The sequence below is a fragment of the Pocillopora verrucosa genome, chromosome 11 (assembly GCF_036669915.1).
Source record: "Pocillopora verrucosa isolate sample1 chromosome 11, ASM3666991v2, whole genome shotgun sequence".
In the NCBI taxonomy this organism is placed as follows: Eukaryota; Metazoa; Cnidaria; class Anthozoa; order Scleractinia; family Pocilloporidae; genus Pocillopora; species Pocillopora verrucosa.
Window position 1 is genome coordinate 20,631,329 of NC_089322.1, and position 18,934 is coordinate 20,650,262.

General features: G+C 37.7%; 2 protein-coding genes across 2 annotated transcripts; one reads left to right on the plus strand and one right to left on the minus strand.

Moving 5' to 3' along the window:
* The first annotated feature begins 812 nt into the window (after positions 1-812).
* Positions 813-11,025, plus strand: LOC131772829 (short transient receptor potential channel 4). The gene is made up of 7 exons (XM_059088783.2): positions 813-1,950; positions 5,415-6,205; positions 6,765-6,960; positions 7,872-8,057; positions 8,648-8,710; positions 9,099-9,311; positions 9,779-11,025. The coding sequence occupies exons 1-7, from the start codon at positions 1,120-1,122 to the stop codon at positions 9,827-9,829; spliced, it is 2,331 nt and encodes a 776-aa protein (XP_058944766.2). The 5' UTR covers positions 813-1,119; the 3' UTR covers positions 9,830-11,025.
* A 680-nt stretch (positions 11,026-11,705) lies between these two features.
* LOC131772835 (ETS-related transcription factor Elf-1-like) lies at positions 11,706-15,315 on the minus strand. Its single transcript, XM_059088794.2, has 3 exons — positions 15,273-15,315; positions 13,509-13,765; positions 11,706-12,632 (listed from the first exon to the last, which is right to left on the minus strand). Exons 1-3 carry the CDS (start codon positions 15,313-15,315, stop codon positions 11,706-11,708), a joined length of 1,227 nt encoding a protein of 408 aa, XP_058944777.2.
* Positions 15,316-18,934: the final 3,619 nt, after the last annotated feature.

Sequence of the window (18,934 nt, forward strand, 5' to 3'; positions counted from 1 at the left end):
TTAAAAATGTTGCTTCTGATGCTAATTTGGATTTTACCGATAAAATGACGCGATTCCTCAATTAATCACGCATCCAGTCAGTTTAAATGTATTCATTATGAACGATGTTTGCCCTCTGTGAAATTAAGTTTTGTTGGTGCAATCCGAAATCACGCATCTAAAGGCATCAGTTGGAAACCAATATCGGTGCCGTAAAACGAAGGTTTTGTCAAATTTTGGAGCCATCGAGTCTTTTACACCGTGGCAAGATAAAGATAACACATCCTCTTTCGACTTAAGCACGGATCCAGAAAAACCCGATATTGATCTATGATTGACCGGATCTAATCGTGATAGATGCCCTTTAAGTCAAGATGACACCTGCACCTGCGGTAGCCATACATTGTAGACACTATCAAGACATGATTGATTTAAATATTTTTTGGGTCGTTTGATCTTTCAAATTCCAAAAGCTTCTTTCCCTCTGGCAATTTGAGAATGAAAGAATAATAATTTTTTAAAAAATTAGTACGCTCAGAAGCACGACATTCGTTTTGTTGGATTGTTACCATTTGCTCGTGCAAGGAATTCAAAGGGTCGATGCCTCTTCAACACAGTGACATATCTGGGAGGGGAATAATTTAACGTGATTACTTCACGAAACGACGAGAAGCCATTAAGTTCATTCTCGGCCAATGAAAGAGTATTACTCCTTATTAGGAATGCAGCAAATTAAATGTACCTCAAACATTGTCGATTACTAATCAGTCGTCAAACATACGATTTTGAACAGAATGTTTTTATAGACTCACACTTCAAGTATTAATGTTCGTCCGCTCGACACTTGACGGAATAATCATCCACGATCGGATGTCAATACCTCCATAATTCCATATTTCATATTCATAATCTACTTCCCTTACGCTGACATTGCTGCAAGGAAGAAGAAGAAGGAAAAATAACCAAAACAAAAACGGCTGGACCGAAATGTCGCTGGCTTGAATCCGATTTCCGTAGTGCAATACGATTGCATATATTCACCTGCGTTGCATTGCGTTGCGTGGTCGGTGACGTTGTCGTGAGCGGATGGAAGCACAGTGAAATGGTACCTCTCGGAAGCATTGCGCGTCGCATTCAGCCATGACTGAAAACAGTAGTGATGGTTTTGTTCGCCCTTTGTGGCTCACTGATCCACGGATGGAAGGCCAAGAAGCGTTTTTCGAAGGCGTTCCAATGGTCGAACTCGAAGTAAAAACGATGACGGCGCCTGAACAAAATCGTCCAAGCGTTAGATCGTTATCACATAAAGTTAACGAGCCGAAAGAAACAAATGGCTTTATGGTTAACCATGAAAGTAAATTGGAAGAATCGTTGTTAAGGGCAGTTCAAGAGGAAAACCTCGAGGTTGTCGAGGTTCTTATCGATCACTATCTGCAGTTGTTTAATTTGGAAGAATTATACGATAATTCCGTGTCCTCTGAAGCGACGCAAACCAGAAAAACGCCGGTTAATTTTCTGCCGCTTGTGGTCGCCGCGCACTTAGGGAACTATAATGTTTTGAAATTGTTTATTTCTAAAGGTTTTAATTTGGAAAAACCTCACGATATACTCTGCGAGTGTGACCGCTGCCAAGAAGACTATTTTAGGCAGTCACAAAAAAGACTGGACATTTATAGAGCTATGGCGAATCCAATGTGGATCTCTTTAACAGGAACAGATCCATTTCTGACCGCTTTCAAACTCAGTAAGGATTTAAAATCATCCGCCAAGCAAGAAGATGAATTTGAAAAAGATTATCTGGCTCTGTCGCTTCAATGTGGCCAATTTGCTTTGGGACTTTTGGACGAATGTAAAACCTCTAAGGAACAGACCACCGTTTTAAATTTCCCCGGAAACGAGGCCTCGAAAGGAGAGTTCTGCGAGGAATCGTTGGGTTTAGTACATAGCGCTATTGCATACGGTCAAAAAGAGGTAGGTGCTACAGTATTGATGTAATCAAATTACCTCTAATCGAGAATGAGTATTTACGAAACAGGTACTTTATGGAGAAGACTGACGAAGCTATGTTTTTATTTCAATAAATCTCAATGTTTGCCAAGTCTGTTTTTATCTTGGCGATATTAAACCGGTTACTAGGAGGTGGGCATATGTCATCGCATTACCAAACGGCAACAAATTATATTTTCAGTACCAGAGCAGGTTTTGCACGTTTTTTGTTTTGTTTTGGATTTTTGATGCTGAATCCAACTTTGGTTTATAATACAGAAAGAGAAAAAAATCGTAAACGTCTCCGCTCTTGACAAGCGAGGCAATTTTCTAAAGAGTAAATTTGCATACATCAATTGCTAGTTCTGTTCTTGGCAAAATTTAAAGGAATCATGACAAATTGAACGCAAAAAGATCTCTTTCTTAATGTGTTTAATATCTTTGCGCACACCTTATACCTGACACATCGAAAGGAAACCTTTCGAATAACGCCGGATTTCCATTAACCGCCATTGTACAAAGCCAAGGGAACTGAAAAAAACATGTTTAATTTTACTTCTTTTGGAAATGTTTTGTGCATTCAGCTTGGAACAGCAGGAAAGCAAAAGTTATTAAACAAAGTAAAGTCACCTATAGACGATTCCCGTTACATTTTCTTGGCAAGAAGATTCGATTTAAACTCGTTGAAATTGCTAAGACAGAATTTACTGTCAAAATAAATAGAGAAGGAAAATAGACGCAAATACTGACTCGCCGAAAGAAAACGTCTTAAAATATGAAATTAAGACTATTTGTACAGTGCAAGTTAAGTGTTAACCTAAATTAGTATTTAGTAAATGCTTTACGGTATACGCATGAAAAATTTTACGAAATTCAAATTTAAGTTAGCCGCTAAGCGCAACTTAGAACAAAGTTCACTGAGGCAGGAATTCGCGAAGACAAGTTAGAACAAGAAGCTATTGATACAGAATCTTTGATTTCACGCTACATATTCTTGTTTGAAATTATGTTCGCTTACGACCTGTTAAATAAAACTAGCGATGCGGTATATTATCAATCAAAAGGCAAGAAGCAGGTGTCTCACCATTGTAAGATTCGACTAAATTGATTCTATGCACCAGATATAATGAAAAGAGTCAAGACATGAATAATTGTAATTTTTTTCTTGTCTGTATTAACGCCAAAAAACATATTCTTTTTCAAAGGCAAATGAGAATTACTCACTTGTGGCTTAGTAAATCCCTTTTTAGCGAACCGAACTTGCTAATTACCGCTGAATCTTAGCAACGCTGCGAGGAAAATTTGTTGCAACGGAAGCGGAGAAACCGCAACAGCAGCAGGGGTAAATTTCGAAACGGGTGAATCATAATTTTGGAAACCATTAATATTTATGTGCTCTTTGGTAAACATGTTTCAAATGTTGCTTCTATGCTTGAAAGGAATATAAGTGTGTTTTACTAATATCAGATTATGGTCTTCATTGCGTTTTAAGATAATCTCAAGATCGTTTCCGTCAAAATCTTGAATTAAACTTGTTATATATATATATATATATATATATATATATATATATATTTAAAAAGGGCAATATCTATTTTGATAAATTTATTTTGATCTGAGATTACTAAGAATTTAGCGTTAATTCGTCAAATGTACTGAAATTGTAAAAATAACACATAACTAATCCTTTTTTTATCTTTAACCCTGGCGGAGTGCTTGGACTGATATTTCAATCCTGCGCTGGTTGTATTTAATTCATTTTCGGACTTATTACCATCGAAATAGATTCCCGTGAAGCTGTCAAAATTACACAAACCCCACATTAAATTGTTCGTTTCTACGAGAAATTTGAGTTTTATAACGGAACCTCTTTTATGAATGAGACTAGCATTTGCAATTTTCTAACCAATTCATCCGAAAAGCCTTTTTTTATTTGCTCTTAAGAACAATGTTTACTCTGTCTACTGTTTGCTTTTCAAAATAAAAATTTACAATATCCTTTATCGATTTGTCATAGAAGAGATGAAATGATTCCGCTTTTTTCCTTCTTTCTTGATTTACTTTGGAATTTCTAGTTTTCTCGAGTATTTTCTGCATTTGCAAACACAAACAAAATAAACTCGCCATCAACGTCGCTGTTACTTTAGGCAAATCACCCTCGTGCACATAGACATCTGCCCACTTCCAATGAAAGCATGTATACGGTTACAGAGAGTGGTGCTCTTCAAATGGAGGCTAATCTTTACGATATTGCCTCGGGGCAAAAAGTGGAAACATTCCGTCAATTTTTAGTCACAATCTTGCATTTTATGCATGATCAGGGATGACTTGTATATCTCGCGATGTAAAGTAGCTAATCAGCTTTTTTACCATAAACGTGATAAATTTTACAGGAAGTTTTATTTCCATGAATCAATTTTGCTTGTGTTGCACGTTAATATTATAAGAAAGAGGTTGTGCAATTATGTGATCTCTTCTTTCAATATGGCCGGTAAAGTTCGCCACTCGAACACCACAATCTGTTTTATCAGTAACTTCGACCAAACTTCAAACAAAACCTTAATTTATAAGCTAGTTCTTAAATTATACTCTTCTCCTGCCAAGTCACTCATTTGTATTCGTGATATCCAGCTGATCGTACCGGTAACCACTTACTTTCCTGAGATAACATCGCCAACGCGCCCGGTGTTTTGTCCAATTCCGTTTGATAAGAATACGTTTAACCTCCGCTTGGAAAAAAAATTGACAAATAAGAAAGCCTTTGCGTTTGTAGTTTGTTGTTTTTTTAATTTTCATTTGAAGTAAAGTATTTCGGGTTTATGTTTCTGTGCCGTCGGGCCCTCTTTAGAGGGGATAAGACTGGTTTATCTGCTTCAAAGGTCAGAGTTTTTTATGCTGAAAAGAAGGGACGTTACGTGAGTTAGTGCTGTCTATCACGAAGCTTACAGTTAATTAACCGAGGTGGGAGGCATGAACGCACCGCTAAATGTTTGCACACATGCGAACTTTGTAATGACTAGGTGGTGTGCTTTCGGGCTATCAGAACCAAGTTGTCTTATGCGACTGACAGACAACCACCCAAGCCACTTTTTGATAAAGTTCATACAGAATGGCAAATCAACAGTATGCCCTCTACTCTCCTTCTCTGCTATTGTTTCCTTTTACAGATTTCTTACGATAGAAATTTCTTATTTTCTTTCGCTTATTTTGCGAGACAGCTGTGGTTTTGTTACTACGTTTTCTCTTCAAAAGTTGCGCAGGAAATTGACGCGCGGACGGCCAAAATTGATTCCCTCCCTCGCACATGCGCGACGTTTGACCGCTGTGTTTGTGACGTGTCACTAAAATATGTTCTCCACAAGGCTCAGGGCAAGAAGGGCCAGCCCTTCCCTACTGAATAATGGCAGAAATCTCAATCTCCTTGATTTACACTTAATGTTATTTTTCAGTTCGTAGCACATCCATTCTGTCAGCATCTTGTCATGAGCTGCGTCTTCAGAGGTGTTCCATGGCGAACTCAGAGCATCGCTTTTAGAATACTTTACGTTCTATTCCAAGTGCTGATCTATCCAATGATGGCTTTTATGTATTTCTTCTTTCCCTTCTTACGAATAAGCCGTAAAATCAAAAGACCCTTTATTAAGTTCGTCAACCACACTACATCTTTTGTGATATTTCTCTCTCTTCTTGCGGCATCTTCTCACGAACAATTTAATATACGCTTCGGTAAAGTACCATCACTACTGGAGTGGATCATCCTCATGTGGATTCTCGGAATAGCTTGGGGAGAGTGTAAACAAGTGTGGCACGATGGCGTCTTAAGATACCTGTCCAGTGGATGGAACTGGATGGACATCGGAATGATTGTTTTAATTCTCGGAGCCTACATAGGATGGTTTGTGCGAGCGATTATTGGTCGTTACACCATCTTGGACGACACAGCAGACCACTTCCTTTTGAGTGGAGCGGACGGCTTATACGCTCTTGGTGTGATTGCTAGCTTTTTTCGCTTGGTATACCTGTGTCAAATCAGCCGGTACCTCGGACTTCTTCAACTTAGCCTTAGTCGCATGGTGCGAGTGATATTTCAATTTGCATTCATCAGTGTAGTAATGTTGATATCGTTTTCTGTCAGCATGACTATGTTGTACTCGTCTTCATTTGAAGCGTACGGCCAGGAGAGGCCTGAAAGAAATACCACAGATGTCATACAAAGTCTGATAAGCAAAGGATATCACAGGTAAGCGAATCGCTTCGGTTTGATGGCGCCGAGTGTGTTACTGATACCCTTCTGTGATGATATATCTGAACCACTCAAGATATCACGGAATCTAGTTATATATATATGTAAGAAAGAGACAAAAGTTTTTAAACTTTTTTTATATAATTGCATAATGGGTGAAGGGGAGGGAAGGAGGCTTTTACGTGAACACAGCTGATTTCAGGCGACTAAAATATGTTGATAAACAGTGTGCCACAAATGGTGAACAAATTCTTGAACCGTGCCATATCATCAACTTCTATTGAGAGTAACATGATGGTATAACGTCACGCTATATGACTAGGAATAAAGGGCTCATAGGTGAGCGAGGGGGAAGGGGGGACTTAAAGCTCTGAAAAAGGGCTAATACTCTAAACGTCAGCTTTGAAATCTTTACGGCGGCCAATTTACGTTATCAACTCTGCTGATAGAACCAAATTACCCTGTTATACTCTCCCACCGACGCGTGCGCAGCACCACAGTTTCTTTCGAAGCTCACCCCTTTATTCGTGCAATATGCATATTGTTTACCTTTCAGTCTGATGACAACTATGGTGACAATGATGTGGGCGAGTCTAGATATGGTAACACTTGATAGTCTTCAGGTGTTCAAAGATCAAAGTTTGATTCAGATTTGGAGCGCCTTTTTATTCACGCTCTATCATGCAGCATCGCTCATTGTTCTTTTAAACATGTTGATTGCAATGATGAGCAACTCATATCAACGAGTGGAGGTATTTAAACCGTTGTTGGTAGAATGCATAGAATAAGAACGTGTTCTCCCCGGAGAGTCTCGATGTGGTGATGGCTTTTACGGCTAACGGTTAAAATTTTGCCCATTATACTGCTAACAATTAATTTCTTTCTATTACGGTTTACAGAAATATTTAACAAAATTTCAATCATTTCGAAAAGTTAGTTATTAATAATCAATATTCTAAAACACAGTCACTTGCTCGCTTTTGACATAGAGTAATTTCATATTTTCCTTCATTGGCCACAAGAAAAGACACATGAAAGTCTAAGATTTTGACACTTTTAAAATTGCATAACGTGTACAGAAAATTTATTTATGGTGAACTTTTTTTTCTATTGCACGGTTAAAATTTGTCAATTTTTTACACCTAACGGCTAACTTTTTCTGCCGATTTAAGGCTAACAGTAAAACTCATTGAGACTCTCTTCAGTGATTTGCTCAAAAGACAGTAAAGATTTCAAGGGATCTGGGGAAAGTCATATTAACATTCGTTGACCTGGTTTTTTTTCAACCAATCGATTAAAATTTGTATAAAAATTTATATCTTTACAGCAAATTTCTTATCAAATGTCATCAATCTGAGTAAACATGAAAATGTCACTTGCAAACAAATGCTTTATGATCTTGAAAAAAAGGCTGTCTCTAAAATAAACTTTCTCAATGGCTGACGGAAATAGCTGTCTTCCAGAGGAAATTTTTAATATGTTAGTAAATAATAGAAGTGGGCACTCATTTTTCACCTGCTCGTTTAACTGACAAATTTCCAGATCCCTTGTCATTCAGTTAACAAACACCTTTCTTGTGCATATCAACTCGCCATTGATTGCAGCAAATTAGTCTCAAACCCAGACTTCTCTCGCTTTTTTTGTTTTCCTCTATTTCTCTTAGGACAACATTGAGACAGAATATAAGTTTGCTCGCGCCCAACTATGGGCTGATTACATCGGAGATGGAGTTGCTACTCTCCCTCCCCCTCTTAATCTCATACCTTCTCCGAAGAGTATTGTGCGTTGGGCTTGTAAACTAACAAACAGATGCTTTGGAGTTCCTAGGAGATTGCCTTGTTGCACCAACGTAAGTATTAATTTTATTTCATTCACAGACTGAGACATTGGCCTTCGGAATTAATTTATATTTTTGTACACAAAGCACGCTTTTTTTTCGTTCTATATTCATCTGTAAATATTCTGACCGAGGCACTAGCTATGCCTAAACGTTTACTTAACGGCAGCTTAGATATAAGTTTAGGCTCAACTCAAGATGTTTTTCACTAAAATTTGCCCATTACAACACTCTTTAATTGACAGTCGAAAAAAACGAAACTAAAGTAAACACTACAGCTGATCATAACAAAGAATAACATTATCATTTGCCAATGAAACTCTTCGTAAAAAATGGAAAACCACCAAAAGCTCGGGAAAATGCGGCTGACCGAGCCACGATTGGTGCCCGTTTTGCGTCTGATTTGTTGAGCGGATGGCGCAAAGTTTTTCTGGACGAATCACAGGGCGAAATGAAGCAAAAACAAAAGTCTTGAGTCTTGACTACGATAACATATTCTTCAGAACTCCCACTTCAATTTGCATCTCAGTGAAACATTGTGGTTATCTAATCATTTGGTTATTATTTGTTTATTAATCATTAACGTTTTCTTGCACATACAGGAACAATTTCGTGTTTACCATGAAAGCAACATGGATATTGAACAGAAGAAACAAAACTATCAGGTGCACACGGCTTTAAAATGAATTATATATATTATGACCGTATGCAGTTTTTTAACCGAAAAAGCTCCCTTACGTTTTATTTAGTGCTCGCAAATACGACACTTATCTTGAGAGAATACGATAAGGTGAGAGCCTCGATTCGATTGTAGAGTGGAATTATGCTTGAAAGTAATCATGGGAAGGAAAACAAGAGTAACGGAAACGGAGGGAACTTTAAGTCTCATCAACATGGATAAATAGAGTGGAAACGGCATATCAGCATAGCCCTTTTGAAACAGCAAATTCTGAGAACCAACTGCATAAATGGCAATGTTAGGTTGTTCAAAGAACAAAAGGTGGCGAAAAATATCTTAGTCTAGCTGATTTCCAATATGCTTTCATTTTCAAGAATGTTGTCCGAGAGCTTATCAGACGTTACTGGGCCCGGCGAAGACGTCAGAAAACTACTACAGAGAATGCCATTCCCGATCACCTGGCTGCCATGGCAACAGTTAGGGACCAGGTTTCCGACATGTTGAGCGAAATAAGGAATATCCTAAAAACAAATAAACAAAGGAGAGATCGAGATCGACATCAGTTGTCAGAGGAGGGTCATTTACAGGTAAATAACAATGAGCTGTCAGAAGTTACATAGTGCAATGTGTGTACGTAACTGGTTGATGTAGACTGTAAGTCAATTTATTGATTTCATACCTCTCAAATGGACGGTATCGGATGGCCGGCGTGGAAGAATGTTATCTTGGCATTTCATAATATTTCTCAATCGTTTGAATCGCGTACTCGTGAGGAATATTGTCAGCACTAGAAGATGAAATTCGTAAAGAGCATGTAACGTTCTGTTCATTATATTTATGCTACACAACTGAATCAGGAAAATTGTAAAACACATTTTAAAAGCACCGAATGCAGACATCGCCTGCACGTAAATTCAACTCGAAGAAATGCTGGGTCTTTTGAGATAAAGAATAACACCAGTCCTCATGACAAAAAAGGTTCATACTTGGGAAATTAGCTGGCAAAATACAACAAAGAAAGGCTTTAGTTAATTATAATTGCTCTTCTTTGCAGACGGGAGAGTCCTCCGCGGCCAATGGAAATCATAATCACGTACAGCTTTAATCATGATCACTGATAAAGAGACATTTGGTTATATTTCTAAAATGCATCCAGCTACTGAAAATTACAACTTACGGTGAAATTCTTTGATGAACGAAACTGTGAACTGAAATATTGAATGAAATATTACATGAAGTTGGTGCGTGAAGGCAACAAGAAATTCTGTGGGTGGCAAAATATCTGTTCACTCCTTGTGTGGAATTATTCTCTGGCGCGCTATCGCAAAGTGTTTCTCTCTCTCTAGCGTGTGTGAGCATGCCTTAATCATTAGCGCTTCAGCACCAGCATTTCTTAAAAAATATGAGGTCTTAAGCAACGCGGAAGGTCTGTAAGGGATCTAGCACTGATGGCAGATTCTTAGGCAACCTTTTCCCAACTCCTACGATCCGTCTAAGAACTTCCCGCGAGTGGACAAACGCGCGTCTTGCAGTTCTATTTAAGAAGGCCTGTTGGCGAGCTCGTTTTTTCTCCGTTTGAAATTTCACGCAACGGGACGGGAAAGGTTGCCTGACATCCCGGGGAGATTCGTGTAATGAGATCCTGATTGTGCTTACCATCTTTTTTTTTCAAGTTTCTTCAGCTAATCTAATATTAAAAACTGGAGAAATGGCCAAGTATCGATTATGATACCGATTAAGTAAAAATTAAGGATATTGCAAAAAGCTTGCCCGATAGTTTTAAATTGAAGATCTACATTAAGCCAGGAATTCAGCTGACAAATAGTAATTTCTCCAAAGCGCAGTTCAATTTTGTAGTTGTTCGTAGTTTGGAAGTAAGGTCAATGTTATAGCATATTTTTGTAGGTAATATAGCGTTTTGAAACTTTGCATTGTAGAAATTGTTTGAAAATAGAGACGGAATGGTTAGCTAACCTTGTTACTGTGTAACTTTTTGATAAGAAAGATGTCCACGCTGACATGTTTTCTTTTGTACATAAATACACTCATTCTCATAGCAAAATAGTAATTATATTTGTCTTTTATTGACGCACGTAAGTTAAACTGGTGTGAATGCTTCAATAGTGAACAAATGCGCCCGCAACGGCAGTTAAATGAAGGCCAGATATAACCGCTGGACACTAAAGCGTGACATCTTAAAGGCTTTTCGTTGGCGTTACGTCTCGAAGCTGAAGTCTCTGACCTTCAAATGTTACTTTGTCCCCTGCATTGACATGGCGACCTCGTTTTAAGTACTTAACAAAAGCAGCAGAGGAAAAAGCTTCTGGTATTTACTGCACATAGGGCGACGTACAAAAAGCGTTTCAAACGAAGATCACAAATGTAAGTCAAAAATCCCCCTTCAAAGTTTGTACAATGTTGGGAGATTGAAAGGAAGTCTTAAAAGCTTTAAACTTGTGAATTAAACGGAATAAAAAGAGATAAGATAGGGCCCAAAGTGCTTACAAATTTACCCAAATCAAAAGAGGGTTTACTATACCATATACGGGAAAAAATATTAGAGCCTTTTGCAAATGTAAATGTTTAAAAGAACCCAGCATGTTAAAATTAACATAGTTATTTTTATTTTAATGATGTCAGGGTGATATGCGAAAAGTGATATACGAAAAGTGCTCGCAAACCTTATTAACAATAAGATTTAGTTCCATAAATCCTACATCCTATCAGTTGTAACTTGGACACCTCATATGAAATTTTATATCAGTTGCACAAAACTGATTTGAGATAACATTTCATATGACAAGCCAAGTTAGACTTATTCTTTGTTGAAGAAATTACTTCGTTTGATTATGTTTTCTATTTTCAATGTATAGTTATTTTTTTTTAATTTTCATATTTTCGATGGATACCACGAATGTTCTTGATCAAAAAAAATTAAATTTTTATCTGGGTCAAAGGTATTTGTGGTAACCATCGGTTCTTCAATAAAAATTTTTTTGATTAGGTTTTGGTGCTGGATGTGCTAAGTAATTTCCAGTCACATTAGTTATTATTGGATGTTGATCATATAGAACAGATACAGGATATACTGAGGGCTGATATGGAGCTTTATTGACCTGAGTGTAGACATCAGTCGGACGTATGAAGTTTTGGGAGTAAGGCGAGGGGAAAAGAGGACATGCTGTAAACGTTGAAGAGACGCTTGTTGCTCTTTGCTCCTCAATGGCAGATGAGCTGATACGTGATGGATTCGGGATGAGATGCTGCCTTGGGGAAATGACCAAAGACTTGCCTTTATGTGGTAAAGGTTTTCCCAAAATGTGTGGATGTGTCAATTTACGGTTTGATCCTAGAGTCGGAATGCAGGGCGACAACAAGATAGGGCGAGACTCACTCCCATCTCCAGTGTTCCGAGGTGCAATGAAGCCGGTCTCCTGAACTGGAAAAGTTTCGGGACAAATTACTGACAGAGCAACATAACCTGGTCCATTTTGCCCCACGATGTTTCGCGGTGAACTGGATGGCGATAATTTCGGAATCGGAGGCTGCTTTGGGTAGATGACTGGCCGTGGGATCTCAGTCTTGTGTGATCCAGAGTCTTCTTCAATACACGGAGATAAATTGAGATGGGATGATTTTGGATTCAGCAAGATGATTGCGGGGTTAGAACTATGTAATGTTTCCCAGAAGTTGCAGTAAGATATGACATGGGGAGACGCCATTCGTTGTACAGTATTTGCTGCGGGAGATTCTGGTGTGTCTTCTCCATGTGAATCAGGTTTTATCTCGTTTTCTGCTCGAGGAGAAACTTTCCTTGCACGGAACACCCTTTTACAGCGTCTTGTTACTCCGGGGAGGTAATTATACGGAAGTTTGTCAAACTTGTAAGTCGTCTTTTGCCCCCTAACCTGGAAAAAAAGTTAGCAACGTTCATGCTAATGTGACATAAGCAAAGTGCAATGTGCCGATGTACAAAGGCATCTAAGCATACAGAGCTTTGAATAAAGAAGGGTATGTTTCTGAAGAGACCATGGTGCCGCGTCGGCCGGGTATTACAGGAGAATTTGGTTTTTTCAACTGAGTTGAGAATGCAAATTGGCCACTATAAAATGTTTCTAAGGCTGATATTTCGAGCGCTAGCCATTCGTCAGAGAAAATGATAAGTGAATTAATAATGATCGTGATGAAGTGGCTTTTAGCACTGGCACATCCACGGAATGACTCCTCGTCCATTGTTTTCCAGTTTCGAAGTAGGATTTTGATAATAATATGTCTTTATTCGTTTATAGGATTAAAATATATTTGCTATGTTACAAGTTAAAAATCTAAAGCATACAAAGTATGAAAGGTGCAGAAAAATCCCCTATTCTAATGCTAAATTATATTTAAAGACTAATCTATTTACATAGATATTCAAAGAGCGGACCGTATTGATCATGGGTTTTTCAGAGGAATTCCTTCTAAGGTTATAACGGGTAGATTTGATTCTAGGTAGAGAAGGCAGGGGAGGATAATTTACAGTGTTAGATACTTTCTTGAATATGTTACGGTCTTGTATTTCCAGAAGGTTGTTAACATTGATATATTTAGAACAGAACTGACGTTTAAAACAGCGATCAAGGAAGCCTTGTTCAGTGGAGGGAACCATAAACAGCTAAGCCGTAAAGAAAATTTGGCAAAACAAGAGTTTTGAATAGATGATTAATTTCGGATTCATTGTAACTTTCTTTGCGCAAAGTTCTTAAGATATGTAGGCATTTGGCATTCCAATTTTTCATTCTTACCTTCGTAATAATTCCATCAGTGTAATACTGTCTCAAAGCTCGACTAAGTTTGTCATAGGTCATGCCTTGTCTACCATTTTCGAAGCCCCATAATTTTGCCACAGCTTCTGTCTTGATAATTCTGAATTCTCCCTTCTCCTGTCTCGTCCACATTATCAATGACTGACATCTTTTGTCTGCAAGGAGTTCTAATAGAAACTCCCAAAGATGCATCCTGTTCTTAAAATGCTTTCTTCGTGTTTGCTTTGGATACTGATCTGTGCACGTGGCAAAGACAACAATAAATGAGACTTAAACTAGAAAAGATTGGAACGGATATTCATAAAATTTCAAAGGCGCCATAACTGCTGAAATAACATGAACAGCTGACGAAAAGGTTTTAATTTTTTTATGGATTCTTCTTGATATTAATTGTCTTCCAAATACAATCCATCTTTAAGGGTCTCAAAGAAACAAAATGGTTTCCCGTTCGGCTATGATTACCAACGGGGAAATTATTTGGGTAAACGTTGTAGCTGTTTGTGGAACCTTAAATAATTACTCTCAGAATGCTAAGTTATCGGAAAGTAGAAAAAGAACTTTAGCCATTAGAAGAAACATTCAGAAGTTCTGCGAATCCGCAAGAACGCGAGTCAGGAGTTTTGACGTTGAGAATTGAAGACAGGAACTTTTGGGGCTGTTTTTTTATAATTGCTATTTTCAAATATGGATCTGCAAATTGCTGTTTGATATTGAATGATATCTGACTCGTGAGTTGGTCAGTATTTGAGGTATATATCAAAAAAAATTCACCCCAGCAGAGAACGAAGTGGATGTCTTTCTCCAGTTCGATGATTAATTTTTGTGTGTTTTCAATCTTGCTTTTTTTCAATTCAAGATCTTTCTTCCTAACTCAATGATATTACCATTTACTAATTACCGCTATATTTGGGAATGAAGCTTATGGTAAATTTTACCTTGTCTCCAAATAATTACAATTCTACGTAATAGTGTAATTAAGGATATTGAACAAGTCCAGTTGTGATGCTCACACAAAATTAAAACCAAATTTGTAGAAATTCCACCTCCTTAATTTTCATAGCTCTACTAAGCCAATTCATGTTCTCTCTGAAGAATATTCGATAATATTTTCGTTATCTATGGCTCCAACAACAAGGCGTGCAAAATTCTTTCGTCCAGCACTTTGTAATACAAGTAATCGGCAATTTTGCATTTCCCAACAGGTCCAAACTTTTTCAGTAATCTTACTCCAGTTACTAATAACTCGCCTTTTGTTGATAATTAGAAAATTCACCGTCAACAATCATTGACTCAATGATGAACTGATTTTCATATAAATACGTCTCTCGAGATAGTTGAAGTCTAAATCATTCATCCAGCATTTTTGGAAGAAAACTTATGCTAAAAAAGACTAATCTAGTTTTATTAGGTACCTTGGCCATGTATTTACCATAGAACTGAGTTACTTTATAAATCAGAGTTATACATATGATATGCGTGGAGGTAAGGGAAAAACATTTTCACAGCAGTGCCCTCGACGTCGAAATAATTATCACAGCTGAATGAAGTGGAATAATGGCAAATACATTTCAATTTAAATTATACGCCGAGGATAACTTGATGTTTTTTTGCAAAACACCCGCAGATGATTTGAAACGGAAAATACATAGAAATCTATCTCAGGAATTTGATCCAACTTAAGTGTGGGATCTTAAGAGTTTAAACTGCGAAACAACTACTCTGTTTATGAACATGCTTACGTACCTTTTCCATTAGGGATGGAGAAAGCTTTCTTTTCAGCGTCCATCTTTGTTTAGAGCAGAGGGAAGATGAAATGGCTTAATGCCCTCTGAACCGGATCTTAAATAGGGTAAAATTCGCTTTCGATTGCAGACCAAATTTAGGTCAAGGAAGTACAATGCATTATGATATTTGGGAGCCCTAAGTTCAAGAACCTCCACGGGAAGTTGAACCTGCGATATAATTAGACACGATCATATTACTGAACAATCAGTCGAGTTTCGATGCACTTGTTGGTTAGGCTCACGCCCCTAATAGAGTAGCATAACAATTTTGCGGTGTGAAGATTCAGGGATGTATTTTTATCGTTCAAGATGAGTCAAATTTCTGCCGGGAACAAACGATTGCGGTTTTTTTGTTCAACCTTACGGTACACTATAATATCAGAGACTTTTGACTAATTCTGTCAGATTATAATATTACTATATTTGAATGCAGACTATCTGTCCCAGCTAAGACATCTATCGCTATAGTGGCTCAAGTATTAAAATTGGATTTTTTTTATTCTAGACTAAGGATAGTAAATTTTTTAGCGTTTCATTTTGCCGGATGTTATCTTCGTTTTGTTCTGCTTTGTTTTGTTTTTCTTTGTTGTTGTTGAAGTGGGAACTTATTTGTGCTGATCGAGGAAAATCTGTAACTTCCTTGTTACACAGCCGGGTATTTGTAAAATAGGTTTGGGACTTGGTAGAAAAAATGGTGCAGTTAGTTTATTACACCAGGTGACACACTTGGTAATCATGTTATGATCAGATTATCAGTGGTAAGACTTCAGACATTTTTAATCCTGCAATCAAGTTCAATCGACCAGATGAAGTCTTCATGAAAAACACAGGAAGTTTAAGTAACGGATGAGAAGTTTCCAAAGTAAGCTCCCACTTCCACTTTACATCAGAGCCGAATGAACATCCAACAGTGTTTGTTCCTCGAACTTTCCTTTTGTTTTGCAATAACCAGATCATTTAAAGAAACACTTATCACAGGTGCACAGAATAAACTTCTGATTATATGCAAGAGCCTGAAAAATTGATTCTATAACTCTCTGCCATTCTGTGATCTTAAGTGTTCCTCTTTGCTTTAAAAATAGAACAGAGCATAAAGTCCTTGAAAGCAGACATCAGATTAAATTGTATTTAACCTCCTTTGAGCTTGTATTTCCGCTAATAATGTGTCTTTCATTATTATAAACTGTATAAAGTACAGGTGCCAAATAGACGTTTGTCAATGAGCCAAACGGATGAGCTCCTCCCAGAGCAGATAAGTTGAATTGGGTCTATAGTTCCAGTTTAATCAACCGTACAATTGCTACACGACTCGATCTCATTGATTGAGTTGAAATCGTATCTTCGTCACAAAACCGTTCACAGTATTTACTTTGGGTTTTACGCTGGCAATAAAATAGATGAGGGATAAAAATCGTTTGTGAATAGCCCATAATTCGCTTAAATTGGAATGAAAATACTTCATTTTTGTGTGAAAATGATATTCTTTCTGTCTACTTGCGCTAAATTGCCCAGAAAACTTGCAAGATTCAATAGCCAAAAGCGTTTTTCGCAAACAACATTTGACAGAAGGTGGACCACCGATTATTGATGACTTATGGAGATGCATCAATGCGCAAGACCGGAAGTGTTTGCCACGTGTAAAATTCTTGACAGAAAAAAAGTACAACCAAATCAAAGTTCTATTCTTGTCGAGAACAAGATTTTTTTGCCAGCTCAGAAAAATCTGAACTAGTTCTGAGTTTTCCCTCCATATAATCAAAGCCGATGAGCTAACTGTCCCTAACTCAACCCAGGAAATTTCAAGATATTTAAGGAACAACTTCAGCGAGGTTACTTTGTTTTTACTCAGAGCGGGCTTTCGGTTGAGACTGTTCTTTCCCATTCAAATCCTTACAGTTTGCCCATTGTGCGATGTACACATCTTTACATGCACTAAATTCACGGAGGGTCATAGTACGAGCTTGGGCTACCTGTGGCATAATTAGAGTCTTAAAACCCAGAGAGAGGAGAAGTAGCTTTTGACTTCATTTCCAGTAAAAAATTCCTCGTACAATTGTGCCGTCGAGTCTCGCGACTTGGTATCGTTTATTCACCGTGAGCACAAGCTGTTCCCGCGAGACTTCCTGATTGCCGTTTGTGTATCGCCACTACGTGATAATTACTTGTTACTAATTATTTGATTAGTTGTATTGTGAACATGTTTATGCTTTCATATCGTCCCAAAATGTTACGTAATTTATAAAGGGGAGTTTGTTTTGATTTCTGTATTAATTTAAGCCTGTATATCAATGTTTACATTCACTTTTTAGAAGCAGCTTCGTCGATGCACCGTTAAGTAAATATCTTTCTTTCTTGTGAATTTTTTCTACAAGTTTTCGTTCTCTTGTATATATTTAAGAAACGTGTCTAAAATCAGACATTAGTGTCTAACAACGGACACCAGAGTCCACATCATAAAATCGAACACTAATGTTCAAATTTAAAAATCAGACCAAAGTGTCCAAATTGTAAATTTGGACACCTCTGTCCAAATTATAATATCGAACGCTACTTTCCGCATTATAAAATTGGACATTAGTGTCCAAGTTATAAAATCAAACAGAAGTGTCCAAACTAGAAAATCGTGCACTAATGTCCAAATTGTAAAATCGGACACTAGTGTCCAAATTATAGAGTCGGACAGTAGTGTCTGAAATGGGACACGAGGGTTTAAAATCCAAATTGTCAAATCAGACAGTAGTGTCTAGAATCGGAAACTTGTGTCTAAATTGAGACAGCGGTGTCATAAGATAGCCTTTAGTATCCAAAATCAGACACTAGTGGTCAAAGACCGACACTAGTGTTTAACTCAGACGCTTGTGCCTTAAACCGACTCTGGTGTCTTAAACCAACACTGATGTCAGAAATCGATTACTAATGTCTGAATTTAAACATAAGTGTTTAAAATGGGACTCCTGTGGTTAAAATTGGACACTTATGTCTAAAATCGGACTCCGGTGTCTAAAATCATACACTAATGTTTAAAATATGACACAAACGCACATGCCATGGATTTGCGAGTTACATACATACTCAAACATGCTCATTTTCTCCTCCTTTCCCCCCTTCTTTAGCCTGCTATACAGTTGTTCGTTTATGTTTAAAGTAGTGTCTTATTTTTACGGACGTACACTTACATCACGACTAAGTATTATTGCCTTGATAAGCTACCAAATTTTCTAAGCTATGGTGCTGCGCCGCGCGCACGATGTGAGCCCCGGCATGATTCAATAAATCTTATACCATAGCCTATTTTTTCTTTTAGTTGTCACTTGCGGATCAATATCAGTATCTGGGCAACTGCCCACCTACCCCTCCCCTAACCCAACATTAACCCTAACTTGTTATCAATTGACTCTTGTTGAGTTAGGGGAGGGGTAGGTGGGCAGTTACCGAGATACTGATATTGATCCTCACTTGCAAACCCGCCATGTTACTGTTCTCCATCCTTAAAAAGCTTTCTTTTCCTCTAATCAGTCAACCCTTCAATGCAGATGTTGTCTGAAAAGACAGATCAGAGTGTCTTAGGAGAAGTGTCTGCGCTAAAGAAGTCATGATGGCGACTTCACTCTGTGTCATTTT

Bases quoted from the DNA above. Each gene is read 5' to 3' on its own strand.
- LOC131772829 (XM_059088783.2), top strand. From the start codon at position 1,120: ATGACTGAAAACAGTAGTGATGGTTTTGTTCGCCCTTTGTGGCTCACT. The intron at 6,961-7,871 runs GTATTTAAACCG...TATTTCTCTTAG, and splicing joins ACTCATATCAACGAGTGGAG to GACAACATTGAGACAGAATA. The intron at 8,058-8,647 runs GTAAGTATTAAT...TTGCACATACAG, and splicing joins GATTGCCTTGTTGCACCAAC to GAACAATTTCGTGTTTACCA.
- LOC131772835 (XM_059088794.2), bottom strand. From the start codon at position 15,315: ATGGACGCTGAAAAGAAAGCTTTCTCCATCCCTAATGGAAAAG. The intron at 13,766-15,272 runs GTACGTAAGCAT...CCACGTGCACAG, and splicing joins CTCCATCCCTAATGGAAAAG to ATCAGTATCCAAAGCAAACA. The intron at 12,633-13,508 runs GTAAGAATGAAA...CTTTTTTTCCAG, and splicing joins CTGATGGAATTATTACGAAG to GTTAGGGGGCAAAAGACGAC.